The sequence below is a fragment of the Hemitrygon akajei genome, chromosome 14, assembly GCF_048418815.1.
Source record: "Hemitrygon akajei chromosome 14, sHemAka1.3, whole genome shotgun sequence".
NCBI lineage: Eukaryota > Metazoa > Chordata > Chondrichthyes > Myliobatiformes > Dasyatidae > Hemitrygon > Hemitrygon akajei.
Genome location: NC_133137.1, coordinates 40415412 through 40435980, shown reverse-complemented (window position 1 = coordinate 40435980; position 20569 = coordinate 40415412). Strand labels below are relative to the sequence as shown.

General features: G+C 51.1%; 1 protein-coding gene across 6 annotated transcripts in view; it reads right to left on the bottom strand.

The window, feature by feature from the left end:
* The window catches only part of LOC140738519 (unconventional myosin-XVIIIb-like), a 680390-nt gene that overhangs the window by 83036 nt on the left and 576785 nt on the right, over nucleotides 1-20569 (bottom strand). For all 6 annotated transcript variants that reach the window (XM_073065895.1, XM_073065893.1, XM_073065892.1 and 3 more), the window contains one exon: nucleotides 15037-15174. In XM_073065895.1, coding sequence (XP_072921996.1) covers nucleotides 15037-15174 — 138 coding nt within the window. The remainder of the gene's footprint in view (nucleotides 1-15036; nucleotides 15175-20569) is intronic.

Here is a 20569-nt window from a genome sequence, read left to right as displayed (position 1 = left end):
GGTGGGTATTCTGTCTGATGGACTGTGGAGAATTGAGACTGACCGAGCGGGTATTCTGTCTGATGGGATGGTGTGAAGAGAGACTGTCCGGGTGGGTATTCTGTCTAATGGGAAAGGGGTGAAGAGAGACTGTCCGGGTGGGTATTCTGTCTGATGGGATGGGGTGAAGAGAGACTGTCTGGGTGGGTATTCTTTCTGATGGACAGGGTGAAGAGAGACTGTCCGGGTGGGTTTCTGTCTGATGGGAAAGGGGTGAAGAGAGACTGTCCGGGTGGGTATTCTGTCTGATGGACTGTGGAGAATTGAGACTGACCGAGCGGGTATTCTGTCCGAATGGACGGGGTGAAGAGAGACTGTCCGGGTGGGTATTCTGTCTAATGGGAAAGGGGTGAAGAGAGACTGTCCAGGTGGTATTCTGTCTGATGGATAGGGTGAAGAGAGACTGTCCGGGTGGTTATTCTGTCTGATTGGAGAGGGGTGAAGAGAGACTGTCCACGTGAGTATTCTGTCTGATGGGATGGTGTGAAGAGAGACTGTCCGGGTGGGTATTCTGTCCGATGGGACGGGGTGAAGAGAGACTGTCCGGGTGGGTATTCTGTTTCATGGGAGAGGGGTGAAGAGAGACTGTCCGGGTGGGTATTCTGTCTGATGGGATGGGGTGAAGAGAGACTGTCCGGGTGGGTATTCTGTCTGATGGGATGGGGTGAAGAGAGACTGTCTGGGTGGGTATTCTTTCTGATGGACAGGGTGAAGAGAGACTGTCCGGGTGGGTTTCTGTCTGATGGGAAAGGGGTGAAGAGAGACTGTCCAGGTGAGTATTCTGTCCGATGGGATGGGATGAAGAGAGACTGTCCGGGTGGGTATTCTGTCTGATGGATAGGGTGAAGAGAGACTGTCCGGGTGGTTATTCTGTCTGATTGGAGAGGGGTGAAGAGAGACTGTCCACGTGAGTATTCTGTCTGATGGGATGGTGTGAAGAGAGACTGTCCGGGTGGGTATTCTGTCCGATGGGACGGGGTGAAGAGAGACTGTCCGGGTGGGTATTCTGTTTGATGGGAGAGGGGTGAAGAGAGACTGTCCGGGTGGGTATTCTGTCTGATGGGATGGGGTGAAGAGAGACTGTCCGGGTGGGTATTCTGTCTGATGGGATGGGGTGAAGAGAGACTGTCTGGGTGGGTATTCTTTCTGATGGACAGGGTGAAGAGAGACTGTCCGGGTGGGTTTCTGTCTGATGGGAAAGGGGTGAAGAGAGACTGTCCAGGTGAGTATTCTGTCCGATGGGATGGGATGAAGTGAGACTGTCTGGGTGGGTATTCCGTCTGATGGACAGGGTGAAGAGAGACTGTCGGGCTGGGTATTCTGTCTGATGGGATGGGTTGAAGTGAGACTGTCTGTGTGTCTATTCTGTCTGATGGGAGAGGGTTGAAGAGAGACTGTCCGGGTGGGTATTCTGTCTGATGGGAGAGGGTAGAAGAGAGACTGTCCGGGTGGGTATTCTGTCTGATGGGAGAGGGTAGAAGAGAGACGGTCCAGGTGGGTATTCTGTCCGATGGACAGTGGAGAAGAGAGACTGTCCGGGCGGGTATTCTGTCCGATAGGACGGGGTGAAGAGATTCTGTCCGGGTGGATATTCTGTCCGATAGGACGGGGTGAAGAGATTCTGTCCGGGCGGGTATTCTGTCCGATAGGACGGGGTGAAGAGATTCTGTCTGGGTGGGTATTCTGTCGATAGGACGGGTTGAAGAGAGACTGTCCGGGTGGGTATTCTGTTTGATGGGAGAGGGGTGAAGAGAGACTGTCCGGGTGGGTATTCTGTCTGATGGGATGGGGTGAAGAGAGACTGTCCGGGTGGGTATTCTGTCTGATGGGATGGGGTGAAGAGAGACTGTCTGGGTGGGTATTCTTTCTGATGGACAGGGTGAAGAGAGACTGTCCGGGTGGGTTTCTGTCTGATGGGAAAGGGGTGAAGAGAGACAGTCCGGGTGGGTATTCTGTCCGATGGGATAGGGTGAAGAGAGACGGTCCGGGTGGATATTCTGTCCGATGGGATGGGGTGAAGAGAGACGGTCTGGGTGGGTATTCAGTCCGATAGGACAGGGTGAAGAGAGACTGTCCGGGTGGTTATTCTGTTTGATGGGAGAGGGGTGAAGATAGACTGTCCGGGTGGGTATTCTGTCTGATGGGAGAGTGGTGAAGAGAGACTGTCCAGGTGGGTATTCTGTCCGATGGGATGGGGTGAAGGGAGACTGTCCCGGTGGGTATTCTGTCTGATGGACAGTGGATAAGAGAGACTGTCCGGGCGTGTATTCTGTCCGATAGGACGGGGTGAAGAGAGACTGTCTGGGTGTGTATTCGGTCTGATAGGACGGGGTGAAGAGAGACTGTCCGGGTGGGTATTCTGTCTGATGGACTGTGGAAAATTGAGACTGACCGAGCGGGTATTCTGTCCGATGGGACGGGGTGAAGAGAGACTGTCCGGGTGGGTATTCTGTCTAATGGGAAAGGGGTGAAGAGAGACTGACCAGGTGGTATTCTGTCTGATGGATAGGGTGAAGAGAGACTGTCCGGGTGGTTATTCTGTTTGATGGGAGAGGGGTGAAGATAGACTGTCCGGGTGGGTATTCTGTCCGATGGACAGGGGTGAAGAGAAACTGTCGGGGTGGATATTCTGTCTGATGGGAGAGGGATGAAGAGAGACAGTCTGGGTGGGTATTCTGTCCGATGGGAAGGGGTGAAGAGAGACAGTCTGGGTGGGTATTCTGTCTGATGGGAAAGCGGTGTAGAGAGACTGTCCGGGTGGATATTCTGTCCGAAGGGAAAGGGGTGAAGAGAGACTGTCCAGGTGAGTATTCTGCCGATGGAATGGGATGAAGAGAGACTGTCTGGGTGGGTATTCCATCTGATGGACAGGGTGAAGAGAGACTGTCGGGCTGGGAATTCTGTCTGATGGGATGGGGTGAAGAGAGACTGTCTGGGTGGGTATTCTGTCTGATGGGATGGGGTGAAGAGAGACTGTCCGGGTGGGTATTCTGTCTGATGGGATGGGGTGAAGAGCTACTGTCCGGGTGGGTATTCTGTCTGATGGGATGGGGTGAAGAGAGACTGTCCGGGTGGGTATTCTGTCTGATGGACTGTGGAGAATTGAGACTGACCGAGCGGGTATTCTGTCTGATGGGATGGTGTGAAGAGAGACTGTCCGGGTGGGTATTCTGTCTAATGGGAAAGGGGTGAAGAGAGACTGTCCGGGTGGGTATTCTGTCTGATGGGATGGGGTGAAGAGAGACTGTCTGGGTGGGTATTCTTTCTGATGGACAGGGTGAAGAGAGACTGTCCGGGTGGGTTTCTGTCTGATGGGAAAGGGGTGAAGAGAGACTGTCCGGGTGGGTATTCTGTCTGATGGACTGTGGAGAATTGAGACTGACCGAGCGGGTATTCTGTCCGAATGGACGGGGTGAAGAGAGACTGTCCGGGTGGGTATTCTGTCTAATGGGAAAGGGGTGAAGAGAGACTGTCCAGGTGGTATTCTGTCTGATGGATAGGGTGAAGAGAGACTGTCCGGGTGGTTATTCTGTCTGATTGGAGAGGGGTGAAGAGAGACTGTCCACGTGAGTATTCTGTCTGATGGGATGGTGTGAAGAGAGACTGTCCGGGTGGGTATTCTGTCCGATGGGACGGGGTGAAGAGAGACTGTCCGGGTGGGTATTCTGTTTGATGGGAGAGGGGTGAAGAGAGACTGTCCGGGTGGGTATTCTGTCTGATGGGATGGGGTGAAGAGAGACTGTCCGGGTGGGTATTCTGTCTGATGGGATGTGGTGAAGAGAGACTGTCTGGGTGGGTATTCTTTCTGATGGACAGGGTGAAGAGAGACTGTCCGGGTGGGTTTCTGTCTGATGGGAAAGGGGTGAAGAGAGACTGTCCAGGTGAGTATTCTGTCCGATGGGATGGGATGAAGTGAGACTGTCTGGGTGGGTATTCCGTCTGATGGACAGGGTGAAGAGAGACTGTCGGGCTGGGTATTCTGTCTGATGGGATGGGTTGAAGTGAGACTGTCTGTGTGTCTATTCTGTCTGATGGGAGAGGGTTGAAGAGAGACTGTCCGGGTGGGTATTCTGTCTGATGGGAGAGGGTAGAAGAGAGACTGTCCGGGTGGGTATTCTGTCTGATGGGAGAGGGTAGAAGAGAGACGGTCCAGGTGGGTATTCTGTCCGATGGACAGTGGAGAAGAGAGACTGTCCGGGCGGGTATTCTGTCCGATAGGACGGGGTGAAGAGATTCTGTCCGGGTGGGTATTCTGTCCGATAGGACGGGGTGAAGAGATTCTGTCCGGGCGGGTATTCTGTCCGATAGGACGGGGTGAAGAGATTCTGTCTGGGTGGGTATTCTGTCGATAGGACGGGTTGAAGAGAGACTGTCCGGGTGGGTATTCTGTTTGATGGGAGAGGGGTGAAGAGAGACTGTCCGGGTGGGTATTCTGTCTGATGGGATGGGGTGAAGAGAGACTGTCCGGGTGGGTATTCTGTCTGATGGGATGGGGTGAAGAGAGACTGTCTGGGTGGGTATTCTTTCTGATGGACAGGGTGAAGAGAGACTGTCCGGGTGGGTTTCTGTCTGATGGGAAAGGGGTGAAGAGAGACAGTCCGGGTGGGTATTCTGTCCGATGGGATAGGGTGAAGAGAGACGGTCCGGGTGGATATTCTGTCCGATGGGATGGGGTGAAGAGAGACGGTCTGGGTGGGTATTCAGTCCGATAGGACAGGGTGAAGAGAGACTGTCCGGGTGGTTATTCTGTTTGATGGGAGAGGGGTGAAGATAGACTGTCCGGGTGGGTATTCTGTCTGATGGGAGAGTGGTGAAGAGAGACTGTCCAGGTGGGTATTCTGTCTGATGGGACGGGGTGAAGAGAGACTGTTGGGGTGGGTATTCTGTCTGATGGGATGGGGTGAAGAGAGACTGTCCGGGTGGGTATTCTGTCTGATGGGATGGGGTGAAGAGAGACTGTCCGGGTGAGTATTCTGTCCGATGGGATGGGGTGAAGGGAGACTGTCCCGGTGGGTATTCTGTCTGATGGACAGTGGATAAGAGAGACTGTCCGGGCGTGTATTCTGTCCGATAGGACGGGGTGAAGAGAGACTGTCTGGGTGTGTATTCGGTCTGATAGGACGGGGTGAAGAGAGACTGTCCGGGTGGGTATTCTGTCTGATGGACTGTGGAAAATTGAGACTGACCGAGCGGGTATTCTGTCCGATGGGACGGGGTGAAGAGAGACTGTCCGGGTGGGTATTCTGTCTAATGGGAAAGGGGTGAAGAGAGACTGTCCGGGTGGGTATTCTGTCTGATGGGAGAGTGGTGAAGAGAGACTGTCCAGGTGGGTATTCTGTCCGATGGGATGGGGTGAAGGGAGACTGTCCCGGTGGGTATTCTGTCTGATGGACAGTGGATAAGAGAGACTGTCCGGGCGTGTATTCTGTCCGATAGGACGGGGTGAAGAGAGACTGTCTGGGTGTGTATTCGGTCTGATAGGACGGGGTGAAGAGAGACTGTCCGGGTGGGTATTCTGTCTGATGGACTGTGGAAAATTGAGACTGACCGAGCGGGTATTCTGTCCGATGGGACGGGGTGAAGAGAGACTGTCCGGGTGGGTATTCTGTCTAATGGGAAAGGGGTGAAGAGAGACTGACCAGGTGGTATTCTGTCTGATGGATAGGGTGAAGAGAGACTGTCCGGGTGGTTATTCTGTTTGATGGGAGAGGGGTGAAGATAGACTGTCCGGGTGGGTATTCTGTCCGATGGACAGGGGTGAAGAGAAACTGTCGGGGTGGATATTCTGTCTGATGGGAGAGGGATGAAGAGAGACAGTCTGGGTGGGTATTCTGTCCGATGGGAAGGGGTGAAGAGAGACAGTCTGGGTGGGTATTCTGTCTGATGGGAAAGCGGTGTAGAGAGACTGTCCGGGTGGATATTCTGTCCGAAGGGAAAGGGGTGAAGAGAGACTGTCCAGGTGAGTATTCTGCCGATGGAATGGGATGAAGAGAGACTGTCTGGGTGGGTATTCCATCTGATGGACAGGGTGAAGAGAGACTGTCGGGCTGGGAATTCTGTCTGATGGGATGGGGTGAAGAGAGACTGTCTGGGTGGGTATTCTGTCTGATGGGATGGGGTGAAGAGAGACTGTCCGGGTGGGTATTCTGTCTGATGGGATGGGGTGAAGAGCTACTGTCCGGGTGGGTATTCTGTCTGATGGGATGGGGTGAAGAGAGACTGTCCGGGTGGGTATTCTGTCTGATGGACTGTGGAGAATTGAGACTGACCGAGCGGGTATTCTGTCTGATGGGATGGTGTGAAGAGAGACTGTCCGGGTGGGTATTCTGTCTAATGGGAAAGGGGTGAAGAGAGACTGTCCGGGTGGGTATTCTGTCTGATGGGATGGGGTGAAGAGAGACTGTCTGGGTGGGTATTCTTTCTGATGGACAGGGTGAAGAGAGACTGTCCGGGTGGGTTTCTGTCTGATGGGAAAGGGGTGAAGAGAGACTGTCCGGGTGGGTATTCTGTCTGATGGACTGTGGAGAATTGAGACTGACCGAGCGGGTATTCTGTCCGAATGGACGGGGTGAAGAGAGACTGTCCGGGTGGGTATTCTGTCTAATGGGAAAGGGGTGAAGAGAGACTGTCCAGGTGGTATTCTGTCTGATGGATAGGGTGAAGAGAGACTGTCCGGGTGGTTATTCTGTCTGATTGGAGAGGGGTGAAGAGAGACTGTCCACGTGAGTATTCTGTCTGATGGGATGGTGTGAAGAGAGACTGTCCGGGTGGGTATTCTGTCCGATGGGACGGGGTGAAGAGAGACTGTCCGGGTGGGTATTCTGTTTGATGGGAGAGGGGTGAAGAGAGACTGTCCGGGTGGGTATTCTGTCTGATGGGATGGGGTGAAGAGAGACTGTCCGGGTGGGTATTCTGTCTGATGGGATGTGGTGAAGAGAGACTGTCTGGGTGGGTATTCTTTCTGATGGACAGGGTGAAGAGAGACTGTCCGGGTGGGTTTCTGTCTGATGGGAAAGGGGTGAAGAGAGACTGTCCAGGTGAGTATTCTGTCCGATGGGATGGGATGAAGTGAGACTGTCTGGGTGGGTATTCCGTCTGATGGACAGGGTGAAGAGAGACTGTCGGGCTGGGTATTCTGTCTGATGGGATGGGTTGAAGTGAGACTGTCTGTGTGTCTATTCTGTCTGATGGGAGAGGGTTGAAGAGAGACTGTCCGGGTGGGTATTCTGTCTGATGGGAGAGGGTAGAAGAGAGACTGTCCGGGTGGGTATTCTGTCTGATGGGAGAGGGTAGAAGAGAGACGGTCCAGGTGGGTATTCTGTCCGATGGACAGTGGAGAAGAGAGACTGTCCGGGCGGGTATTCTGTCCGATAGGACGGGGTGAAGAGATTCTGTCCGGGTGGGTATTCTGTCCGATAGGACGGGGTGAAGAGATTCTGTCCGGGCGGGTATTCTGTCCGATAGGACGGGGTGAAGAGATTCTGTCTGGGTGGGTATTCTGTCGATAGGACGGGTTGAAGAGAGACTGTCCGGGTGGGTATTCTGTTTGATGGGAGAGGGGTGAAGAGAGACTGTCCGGGTGGGTATTCTGTCTGATGGGATGGGGTGAAGAGAGACTGTCCGGGTGGGTATTCTGTCTGATGGGATGGGGTGAAGAGAGACTGTCTGGGTGGGTATTCTTTCTGATGGACAGGGTGAAGAGAGACTGTCCGGGTGGGTTTCTGTCTGATGGGAAAGGGGTGAAGAGAGACAGTCCGGGTGGGTATTCTGTCCGATGGGATAGGGTGAAGAGAGACGGTCCGGGTGGATATTCTGTCCGATGGGATGGGGTGAAGAGAGACGGTCTGGGTGGGTATTCAGTCCGATAGGACAGGGTGAAGAGAGACTGTCCGGGTGGTTATTCTGTTTGATGGGAGAGGGGTGAAGATAGACTGTCCGGGTGGGTATTCTGTCTGATGGGAGAGTGGTGAAGAGAGACTGTCCAGGTGGGTATTCTGTCCGATGGGATGGGGTGAAGGGAGACTGTCCCGGTGGGTATTCTGTCTGATGGACAGTGGATAAGAGAGACTGTCCGGGCGTGTATTCTGTCCGATAGGACGGGGTGAAGAGAGACTGTCTGGGTGTGTATTCGGTCTGATAGGACGGGGTGAAGAGAGACTGTCCGGGTGGGTATTCTGTCTGATGGACTGTGGAAAATTGAGACTGACCGAGCGGGTATTCTGTCCGATGGGACGGGGTGAAGAGAGACTGTCCGGGTGGGTATTCTGTCTAATGGGAAAGGGGTGAAGAGAGACTGACCAGGTGGTATTCTGTCTGATGGATAGGGTGAAGAGAGACTGTCCGGGTGGTTATTCTGTTTGATGGGAGAGGGGTGAAGATAGACTGTCCGGGTGGGTATTCTGTCCGATGGACAGGGGTTAAAAGAAACTGTCGGGGTGGATATTCTGTCTGATGGGAGAGGGATGAAGAGAGACAGTCTGGGTGGGTATTCTGTCCGATGGGAAGGGGTGAAGAGAGACAGTCTGGGTGGGTATTCTGTCTGATGGGAAAGCGGTGTAGAGAGACTGTCCGGGTGGATATTCTGTCCGAAGGGAAAGGGGTGAAGAGAGACTGTCCAGGTGAGTATTCTGCCGATGGAATGGGATGAAGAGAGACTGTCTGGGTGGGTATTCCATCTGATGGACAGGGTGAAGAGAGACTGTCGGGCTGGGAATTCTGTCTGATGGGATGGGGTGAAGAGAGACTGTCTGGGTGGGTATTCTGTCTGATGGGATGGGGTGAAGAGAGACTGTCCGGGTGGGTATTCTGTCTGATGGGATGGGGTGAAGAGCTACTGTCCGGGTGGGTATTCTGTCTGATGGGATGGGGTGAAGAGAGACTGTCCGGGTGGGTATTCTGTCTGATGGACTGTGGAGAATTGAGACTGACCGAGCGGGTATTCTGTCTGATGGGATGGTGTGAAGAGAGACTGTCCGGGTGGGTATTCTGTCTAATGGGAAAGGGGTGAAGAGAGACTGTCCGGGTGGGTATTCTGTCTGATGGGATGGGGTGAAGAGAGACTGTCTGGGTGGGTATTCTTTCTGATGGACAGGGTGAAGAGAGACTGTCCGGGTGGGTTTCTGTCCGATGGGATGGGATGAAGTGAGACTGTCTGGGTGGGTATTCCGTCTGATGGACAGGGTGAAGAGAGACTGTCGGGCTGGGTATTCTGTCTGATGGGATGGGTTGAATTGAGACTGTCTGTGTGTCTATTCTGTCTGATGGGAGAGGGTTGAAGAGAGACTGTCCGGGTGGGTATTCTGTCTGATGGGAGAGGGTAGAAGAGAGACGGTCCAGGTGGGTATTCTGTCCGATGGACAGTGGAGAAGAGAGACTGTCCGGGCGGGTATTCTGTCCGATAGGACGGGGTGAAGAGAGACTGTCCGGGTGGGTATTCTGTCTAATGGGAAAGGGGTGAAGAGAGACTGTCCAGGTGGATATTCTGTCCGATGGACAGTGGAGAAGAGAGACTGTCCGGGCGGGTATTCTGTCCGATAGGACGGGGTGAAGAGATTCTGTCCGGGTGGGTATTCTGTCCGATAGGACGGGGTGAAGAGATTCTGTCCGGGCGGGTATTCTGTCCGATAGGACGGGGTGAAGAGATTCTGTCTGGGTGGGTATTCTGTCGATAGGACGGGTTGAAGAGAGACTGTCCGGGTGGGTATTCTGTTTGATGGGAGAGGGGTGAAGAGAGACTGTCCGGGTGGGTATTCTGTCTGATGGGATGGGGTGAAGAGAGACTGTCCGGGTGGGTATTCTGTCTGATGGGATGGGGTGAAGAGAGACTGTCTGGGTGGGTATTCTTTCTGATGGACAGGGTGAAGAGAGACTGTCCGGGTGGGTTTCTGTCTGATGGGAAAGTGGTGAAGAGAGACTGTCCAGGTGAGTATTCTGTCCGATGGGATGGGATGAAGTGAGACTGTCTGGGTGGGTATTCCGTCTGATGGACAGGGTGAAGAGAGACTGTCGGGCTGGGTATTCTGTCTGATGGGATGGGTTGAAGTGAGACTGTCTGTGTGTCTATTCTGTCTGATGGGAGAGGGTTGAAGAGAGACTGTCCGGGTGGGTATTCTGTCTGATGGGAGAGGGTAGAAGAGAGACGGTCCAGGTGGGTATTCTGTCCGATGGACAGTGGAGAAGAGAGACTGTCCGGGCGGGTATTCTGTCCGATAGGACGGGGTGAAGAGATTCTGTCCGGGTGGGTATTCTGTCTGATGGGAAAGGGGTGAAGAGAGACAGTCCGGGTGGGTATTCTGTCCGATGGGATAGGGTGAAGAGAGACGGTCCGGGTGGATATTCTGTCCGATGGGATGGGGTGAAGAGAGACGGTCTGGGTGGGTATTCAGTCCGATAGGACAGGGTGAAGAGAGACTGTCCGGGTGGTTATTCTGTTTGATGGGAGAGGGGTGAAGATAGACTGTCCGGGTGGGTATTCTGTCTGATGGGAGAGTGGTGAAGAGAGACTGTCCAGGTGGGTATTCTGTCCGATGGGATGGGGTGAAGGGAGACTGTCCCGGTGGGTATTCTGTCTGATGGACAGTGGATAAGAGAGACTGTCCGGGCGTGTATTCTGTCCGATAGGACGGGGTGAAGAGAGACTGTCTGGGTGTGTATTCGGTCTGATAGGACGGGGTGAAGAGAGACTGTCCGGGTGGGTATTCTGTCTGATGGACTGTGGAAAATTGAGACTGACCGAGCGGGTATTCTGTCCGATGGGACGGGGTGAAGAGAGACTGTCCGGGTGGGTATTCTGTCTAATGGGAAAGGGGTGAAGAGAGACTGACCAGGTGGTATTCTGTCTGATGGATAGGGTGAAGAGAGACTGTCCGGGTGGTTATTCTGTTTGATGGGAGAGGGGTGAAGATAGACTGTCCGGGTGGGTATTCTGTCCGATGGACAGGGGTGAAGAGAAACTGTCGGGGTGGATATTCTGTCTGATGGGAGAGGGATGAAGAGAGACAGTCTGGGTGGGTATTCTGTCCGATGGGAAGGGGTGAAGAGAGACAGTCTGGGTGGGTATTCTGTCTGATGGGAAAGCGGTGTAGAGAGACTGTCCGGGTGGATATTCTGTCCGAAGGGAAAGGGGTGAAGAGAGACTGTCCAGGTGAGTATTCTGCCGATGGAATGGGATGAAGAGAGACTGTCTGGGTGGGTATTCCATCTGATGGACAGGGTGAAGAGAGACTGTCGGGCTGGGAATTCTGTCTGATGGGATGGGGTGAAGAGAGACTGTCTGGGTGGGTATTCTGTCTGATGGGATGGGGTGAAGAGAGACTGTCCGGGTGGGTATTCTGTCTGATGGGATGGGGTGAAGAGCTACTGTCCGGGTGGGTATTCTGTCTGATGGGATGGGGTGAAGAGAGACTGTCCGGGTGGGTATTCTGTCTGATGGACTGTGGAGAATTGAGACTGACCGAGCGGGTATTCTGTCTGATGGGATGGTGTGAAGAGAGACTGTCCGGGTGGGTATTCTGTCTAATGGGAAAGGGGTGAAGAGAGACTGTCCGGGTGGGTATTCTGTCTGATGGGATGGGGTGAAGAGAGACTGTCTGGGTGGGTATTCTTTCTGATGGACAGGGTGAAGAGAGACTGTCCGGGTGGGTTTCTGTCTGATGGGAAAGGGGTGAAGAGAGACTGTCCAGGTGAGTATTCTGTCCGATGGGATGGGATGAAGTGAGACTGTCTGGGTGGGTATTCCGTCTGATGGACAGGGTGAAGAGAGACTGTCGGGCTGGGTATTCTGTCTGATGGGATGGGTTGAATTGAGACTGTCTGTGTGTCTATTCTGTCTGATGGGAGAGGGTTGAAGAGAGACTGTCCGGGTGGGTATTCTGTCTGATGGGAGAGGGTAGAAGAGAGACGGTCCAGGTGGGTATTCTGTCCGATGGACAGTGGAGAAGAGAGACTGTCCGGGCGGGTATTCTGTCCGATAGGACGGGGTGAAGAGAGACTGTCCGGGTGGGTATTCTGTCTAATGGGAAAGGGGTGAAGAGAGACTGTCCAGGTGGATATTCTGTCCGATGGACAGTGGAGAAGAGAGACTGTCCGGGCGGGTATTCTGTCCGATAGGACGGGGTGAAGAGATTCTGTCCGGGTGGGTATTCTGTCCGATAGGACGGGGTGAAGAGATTCTGTCCGGGCGGGTATTCTGTCCGATAGGACGGGGTGAAGAGATTCTGTCTGGGTGGGTATTCTGTCGATAGGACGGGTTGAAGAGAGACTGTCCGGGTGGGTATTCTGTTTGATGGGAGAGGGGTGAAGAGAGACTGTCTGGGTGTGTATTCGGTCTGATAGGACGGGGTGAAGAGAGACTGTCCGGGTGGGTATTCTGTCTGATGGACTGTGGAAAATTGAGACTGACCGAGCGGGTATTCTGTCCGATGGGACGGGGTGAAGAGAGACTGTCCGGGTGGGTATTCTGTCTAATGGGAAAGGGGTGAAGAGAGACTGACCAGGTGGTATTCTGTCTGATGGATAGGGTGAAGAGAGACTGTCCGGGTGGTTATTCTGTTTGATGGGAGAGGGGTGAAGATAGACTGTCCGGGTGGGTATTCTGTCCGATGGACAGGGGTGAAGAGAAACTGTCGGGGTGGATATTCTGTCTGATGGGAGAGGGATGAAGAGAGACAGTCTGGGTGGGTATTCTGTCCGATGGGAAGGGGTGAAGAGAGACAGTCTGGGTGGGTATTCTGTCTGATGGGAAAGCGGTGTAGAGAGACTGTCCGGGTGGATATTCTGTCCGAAGGGAAAGGGGTGAAGAGAGACTGTCCAGGTGAGTATTCTGCCGATGGAATGGGATGAAGAGAGACTGTCTGGGTGGGTATTCCATCTGATGGACAGGGTGAAGAGAGACTGTCGGGCTGGGAATTCTGTCTGATGGGATGGGGTGAAGAGAGACTGTCTGGGTGGGTATTCTGTCTGATGGGATGGGGTGAAGAGAGACTGTCCGGGTGGGTATTCTGTCTGATGGGATGGGGTGAAGAGCTACTGTCCGGGTGGGTATTCTGTCTGATGGGATGGGGTGAAGAGAGACTGTCCGGGTGGGTATTCTGTCTGATGGACTGTGGAGAATTGAGACTGACCGAGCGGGTATTCTGTCTGATGGGATGGTGTGAAGAGAGACTGTCCGGGTGGGTATTCTGTCTAATGGGAAAGGGGTGAAGAGAGACTGTCCGGGTGGGTATTCTGTCTGATGGGATGGGGTGAAGAGAGACTGTCTGGGTGGGTATTCTTTCTGATGGACAGGGTGAAGAGAGACTGTCCGGGTGGGTTTCTGTCTGATGGGAAAGGGGTGAAGAGAGACTGTCCAGGTGAGTATTCTGTCCGATGGGATGGGATGAAGTGAGACTGTCTGGGTGGGTATTCCGTCTGATGGACAGGGTGAAGAGAGACTGTCGGGCTGGGTATTCTGTCTGATGGGATGGGTTGAATTGAGACTGTCTGTGTGTCTATTCTGTCTGATGGGAGAGGGTTGAAGAGAGACTGTCCGGGTGGGTATTCTGTCTGATGGGAGAGGGTAGAAGAGAGACGGTCCAGGTGGGTATTCTGTCCGATGGACAGTGGAGAAGAGAGACTGTCCGGGCGGGTATTCTGTCCGATAGGACGGGGTGAAGAGAGACTGTCCGGGTGGGTATTCTGTCTAATGGGAAAGGGGTGAAGAGAGACTGTCCAGGTGGATATTCTGTCCGATGGACAGTGGAGAAGAGAGACTGTCCGGGCGGGTATTCTGTCCGATAGGACGGGGTGAAGAGATTCTGTCCGGGTGGGTATTCTGTCCGATAGGACGGGGTGAAGAGATTCTGTCCGGGCGGGTATTCTGTCCGATAGGACGGGGTGAAGAGATTCTGTCTGGGTGGGTATTCTGTCGATAGGACGGGTTGAAGAGAGACTGTCCGGGTGGGTATTCTGTTTGATGGGAGAGGGGTGAAGAGAGACTGTCCGGGTGGGTATTCTGTCTGATGGGATGGGGTGAAGAGAGACTGTCCGGGTGGGTATTCTGTCTGATGGGATGGGGTGAAGAGAGACTGTCTGGGTGGGTATTCTTTCTGATGGACAGGGTGAAGAGAGACTGTCCGGGTGGGTTTCTGTCTGATGGGAAAGTGGTGAAGAGAGACTGTCCAGGTGAGTATTCTGTCCGATGGGATGGGATGAAGTGAGACTGTCTGGGTGGGTATTCCGTCTGATGGACAGGGTGAAGAGAGACTGTCGGGCTGGGTATTCTGTCTGATGGGATGGGTTGAAGTGAGACTGTCTGTGTGTCTATTCTGTCTGATGGGAGAGGGTTGAAGAGAGACTGTCCGGGTGGGTATTCTGTCTGATGGGAGAGGGTAGAAGAGAGACGGTCCAGGTGGGTATTCTGTCCGATGGACAGTGGAGAAGAGAGACTGTCCGGGCGGGTATTCTGTCCGATAGGACGGGGTGAAGAGATTCTGTCCGGGTGGGTATTCTGTCCGATAGGACGGGGTGAAGAGATTCTGTCCGGGCGGGTATTCTGTCCGATAGGACGGGGTGAAGAGATTCTGTCCGGGTGGGTATTCTGTCGATAGGACGGGTTGAAGAGAGACTGTCCGGGTGGGTATTCTGTCTGATGGGAATGGAGTGAAGAGAGACTGTCCAGGTGTGTATTCTGTCTGATGGGAAAGGAGTGAAGAGAGACTGTCCGGGTGGGTATTCTGTCCAATGGGACAGGGTGAAGGAATTCTCTCTAGGTGGGTATTCTGTCGGATGGACAGTGGAGAAGTGAGACCATCTGGGTGGGTGTGGTCTTTGCTAATTCAGAATCAGAATTAGAATTCAAATCATGTTTTTTATCATGGACGTTTGTTATCTTTCTTGTGTCTCCTTCTAAACAGACAGGATTCTGAGGTGATTCCTATGTTGATGTGATGATTCAAAAACTCTGACAGCGAGAAGTGAATAATTTAAGAGAAAGGAACTTCAATAAATGACATTATTCACCTCAAATCTCTTCAGCTGTGTCCTCTGGAACTCGAGCTTGTTCTCAAGATCACAGATGGTAGCTTCCTGCCGGCTTACAATTCCACGTTCCACCATCGAGTTTTCCATGAACTCAATCCTACTCTCTGCCACCTGCAACTGAGTTTTGATAAAGACCAATTACACACGACTCAGGTAACAGAAAACAATCAATCTGTCTCTCCGTGGCAACAAGAGTGGCTCAGAGAGCAAATTCGCTGCCTCACAGCTCCAGTCCTGACCTCGGGTGCTGTCCGTGTGGAGTTTACACAATCTCCTTGTGACTCTGTGAATTTCCTCATGTGTGGTCTGGTTTTTTCCCCGAATTCCACAGACATGCTATTTGGTAGGTTAATTGGCTATTGCAGACGAGTGGTAGAAGATGGAAAGAGTCAATGAGATGTAGGTGAGAATGAAAAATGGGATTAATGTAGGAATCAGGTAACAGTTGATAGCCAGTACAGACTTGATTGGCTGAAGAGCCTGTTTCTCTGCTGTCTCTCTGCGTGATTCTGACTTTAACTCTCATGTGCATTGCACCTTTTCTTGATAAAGTCACTACATTATATCGCTGGAGGAGAGATACTCCGTCATGGCAACATATGCTTAAAATGATAAACTGGTTTGTAAAATGCTATCTTGCATTTTATGATAATTTACAAATCCAATGAAAGAAATAAAATGATAAACTGCTTTACCATGGAATAGATGTTGGCAGGTGGGTCATAGAATCTACATAGCACTACAACAAAACTGGCCCTTCAACCCATCTAGTCAGTGCTGAACTTTTATTCTGCCTAGTCCCATCAACCTGCACCTGGATCACAGTCCTCCCTCCCCTCCTATTCAAACTTCTCTCAAGTGTTTCAATTGAACACGCATTCACATTTCCACTGATGGTTCATTCCACACTCACACCCCGCCCCTCTGGTTGAAGAACTTGCCTTTCATGTTCCCTTTAAATATCTCACCCTTTGCCCTTAACCCATGACCTCTAGTTGTAGTCTCACGCAATTTCGGTGGGAAAACCCTGCTTGTAGTTATCCCATCTAAACCCCTCACAATTTTGCATACCTCTGTTTGGTGGTGAAATGGGGAGATCAACGCCAAAGGAAGTTTATCGTGAGGGTCTGTGTTACATTGACTAAGTGCTATAATCCTCAATGCACTGTGGAATCACGGATCTGAGTCTGTGTGTGGGTGAATCTCTAGAGGTGGCACAGTAGCTTGAGTGAGTGTTGACTAAATTAAATAAGATCATGGGCTTCATAAATATAGAAACATTAAAGTACAATTCTGAAAGGTTATGCTGAACAAGCAAGGATTGTGCAGATGTTGGAAATCCTGAGCAACGCACACAAAATGTTGGAGGAGCTCATCAGGTCAGGAGGTATTAGAGGAGAAATAAACAGCCAGACTATTGTATCCAGTTCTTATAGAATCAAATAGTCATAGAACTTGGAAACAAACCCTTCGCCTAATACCACACTGACTCCATTTGGTCTCTAGACTCCTCTACCTTGGGTGATTCAAATGTTCATCCTTGTGTGTTTTCAATTTGAGAATGCCACTCAGATAGTGCAGTCAAGGCTCCAAGCACCCCTCTGCATGAAAAAGATTTTCCTCAAATCTTACCCCTTACCCTAAACCTGTGCCCTCTAGTTTATATCAGTCTCCTGAACCAGTGTGGATAACTTCACTCACCTCAACTCTGAACTGATTCCACAAACTATGGACTCACTTTCAAGGACTCTACAACTGATGTTCTCAGCATTATTTATTTATTTATTTTTGCATTTGAACAGATTGTCTTCTTTTGCACATAGCTTGTTTGTCAGTCTTTCTTTATAGTTTATTAATTTTGTGTTCTACTGTGAATGCCTCCAAGAAAATGAACTCAGGGTAGTACGTGGTGATATAGATGTATCTTGATAATAAATTGCCTTTACTTTAGACACCTCTGCCATGGGGAAATGTTCTGCTCTATCGATGCTACTCTCTCTTTAGAAGTTTTTATCAGATTCCCCTCTCAACATCTTCTGCTCGAAGGAAAATAAATCCAGGCTCTCCTCATCAATGAAACATTGCATCCCAGGCAACATCTCCTCTTAATGCTCTCCAGTACAATAACTGCACACACTTCCAGTTGTGGCCTAACCAACGTTTTATAAAGTAGTACCATTAAAGATTTGTCACATGTATATTGAAACATGCAGTGAAATGCATCATTTGCATTAAGGACCAACACAATCTGAATGTACACGTACAACAAGCTGGAGGAACTCAGCAGGTCGGACAGCATCCGTGGAAACGAACAGTCAATGTTTCGGGCCGAGACCCTTCGTCCTTGTAGTACATGTTGCTTTGACCGCAGCATCTGCAGTGTACTTTATGTTTACAATCTGAATATATGTTGGGCAGCACACAACTGTCATCATGCTTCCCACACCAACATAACATGCCTATTCACTTTCGAACCCTAACCAGTACGTCTTTGGAAAGTGGGAGGAGACCAAGGCATCCACAATCATGGGGAGAATACGCAAACTCCTTGCAGACCGCAGCAGGAGTTGGATCCCAATTACTGACTACTGGCACTGTGATACCATTATATCACTGTATTTCCTCTTAAATTTCCTGCTTTTAAGTTTTGTGCCTCAGCTAATGAGGACAACAATCCAAATGGTTTCTTCACCACCTCACCTACCCATGTTGCCACCTTCAGATATCTTCATATTTGTACACCTCAGTCCCTGTGTTTCAGTACTCCTTTGAGTCCAACCATTCATTGTACATGTCCTGCCTTTACTGGTCCTCCCAAAGCACATCACCTTGCACTTATCAGGATTAAATTAAATCTGCTGTTGTTCGAGCCATTCCTACAACTGATCGATATCTTCCTGTAGTGTACAACTATCTTGTCCTCATTGTCCTGCAGAATTTATGTATAACTTGTACTGTACTTAATTTACATTCCGAGTGTGGGCTGTACCTATGTGCCTGTGATGCTGCTACAAGCAAGTTTTTCATTGTACCTGTACCTCACTGTAGTTGGGCATGTGACAGTAACTCTATTTGATAATAAGCTCAATTATCCTCCTCCCTTTGTCAACAATACCACCAATTTTCGTGTTATCTGCAAAGTTACTAATCATACCTCCTACATTCCTATCCAGATTGTTAGTGCATGTATTATGAAGGAAGTAAAGGCCCTAGACAAGGAGAAATAAGATATACTACAATGATTTGGAATTGGAATTAGTTACTATTGTCACGTGTACCAAGATACAGCAAAAAGGTTTCTTGCAAACTGTTCATACAAATCAGATCATTACACAGGGCATTGAGGTAGAACAAGATGAAAAAAAAGCATAGAATAAAATATTGTCAAAATGAAATATGGCTATCCATGGCCTCCTCTATCGTCAAAATGAAATATGTCTATCCATGGCCTCCTCTATTGTCAAAATGAATCCAGACTCAAGTTGGAGGAACAACACCTTATATACCGGCTGGGTAGCCTCCAACCTGATGGCATGAACATTGACTTCTCTAACTTCCGTTAATGCCCCTCCTCCCCTTCTTACCCCATCCCTGACATATTTAGTTGTTTGCCTGTTCTCCATCTCCCTCTGGTGCTTCCCCCCTCCTCTTTCTCCTGAGGCCTCCCGTCCCATGATCCTTTCCCTTCTCCAGCTCTGTATCACTTTCGCCAATCACCTTCCCAGCTCTTAGCTTCATCCCACCCCATCCGGTCTTCTCCTATCATTTTGCATTTCCCCCTCCCCCCACTACTTTCAAATCTCTTACTATCTTTCCTTTCAGTTAGTCCTGACGAAGGGTCTCGGCCCGAAATGTCGACAGCGCTTCTCCCTATAGATGCTGCCTGGCCTGCTGTGTTCCACCAGCATTTTGTGTGTGTTGCTTGAATTTCCAGCATCTGCAGATTTCCTCGTGTTTGCTCATAGAATAAAGTGTAACAGCTGCAGAGAAAGTGCAGTGCAGGTGAAAGATATGGTGCAAGGTTATAAAGAGGTAGATTGCGAGGTCAAGAGTCCAACTTATCATATTAGAGAACTATTTAATAGTTTTATAACAGTGAGGTGGAAGCTGACCTTGAGCCTGGTAGTACATGCTTTCAAGCGTTTGTATAGTCCGCCCAATGGAAGAGAGGCAAAAAGAGAATTTCCAGGGTGGGTGGGGTCTTTGATTACGCTGATTGATTTACGGAGGCAGCGAGAAGTTAGACAGGTTCCTCCAACTTCCAGTAATTCCCTCCCTCTCCCTTCCCCCATCCCACTTTCACTCTGTCTCCTCTTCCAGCTGTCTATCACCTCTCTCATGATTCTGCCTTCTACTACTACCCATAGTCTGACAGTCTAGATGTCTGACAGTCAACTACCAAAACAGCTGCTGTATGGAGAGCTGAGCCAGGGCAAGCGCTCAGTTGGAGGGCAGAAGAAACGTTTCAAAGACTGCCTCAAAGTGTCCCTCAAAGACCTCAACATCAATCCCAGTAGCTGGGAATCGCTTGCTCTGGACCGCCCAACCTGGTGGAGCAGGACCACTAAAGGAGTGTATGCAGCAGACGTGCCACGCGCAAGGCTCGAGCTACCTTCACTTCCACTGCAGCACCTACTCTCATGTGTCCCACATGTGGGTGAGCTGTCAGGGCCCGGATTGGCCTCACCAGTCACCTCCGGACCCACAGTCACAAACCCTCCACCTGACAGAAGTCATGGTCGTCTTCGACTCCGAAGGACGAACAACAACAAATACCCATAGTGCTTTCCCCTTACATTCCTTCTTCACCTCTCCTGCCTATCTCCTTCCTTCTTCCCCTCCCCCACCCCTTGATCTTTCCTCTGATTGGCTTCCACCCTCCCCCCACCTTCTTTATAGGGCCCCCGCCTCCTCCTTCTTCAGTCCTGATGAAGGGTCTCGGCCTGAAACATTGACTGCTCATTTCAATGGATGCTGCCCGACCTGCTGAGTTCATCCAGCTTGTTTGTACGTGTTGTTTTGACCACAGCATCTGCAGTGTACTTTGTGTTTACTATTCATTACTCTGCTGCAAAGTCTCTTTGAGTTATGCCTACCCTGAAGAAGTCTAAATCTTCTCTTCGATGGGACTTCAGTGAGACCCTTTCTCACTGCTCACCCTCTGTGATCTCCGCCTCTCTTTGACTCTTTGATCATGTCCTGACCCAGACATGGTACCACAGTCACATCTCGTTTTTGGGAACGTGTCTCCGCCACCATCTCGTACCGCAGGGATTCCAGCTCCGGTTCCAGGCCTCCCAGTTTGGGCCCAGCGATGATCCCTAGTACCTCCATTTTATTGACCGTTGCTCCCTTCGCTGCTCCCATCGGATTCTCCAAGCCACACCCACCACCATGCGGAGATACCTACGGACAACTGTCTCTCTCTCTGCCACCACTGCGGGCCTCGCTCTCCACTGTCTGCCATGGACTTCTCCTACACTTCATTCTCCACCGGATTCACGCCTCCAAC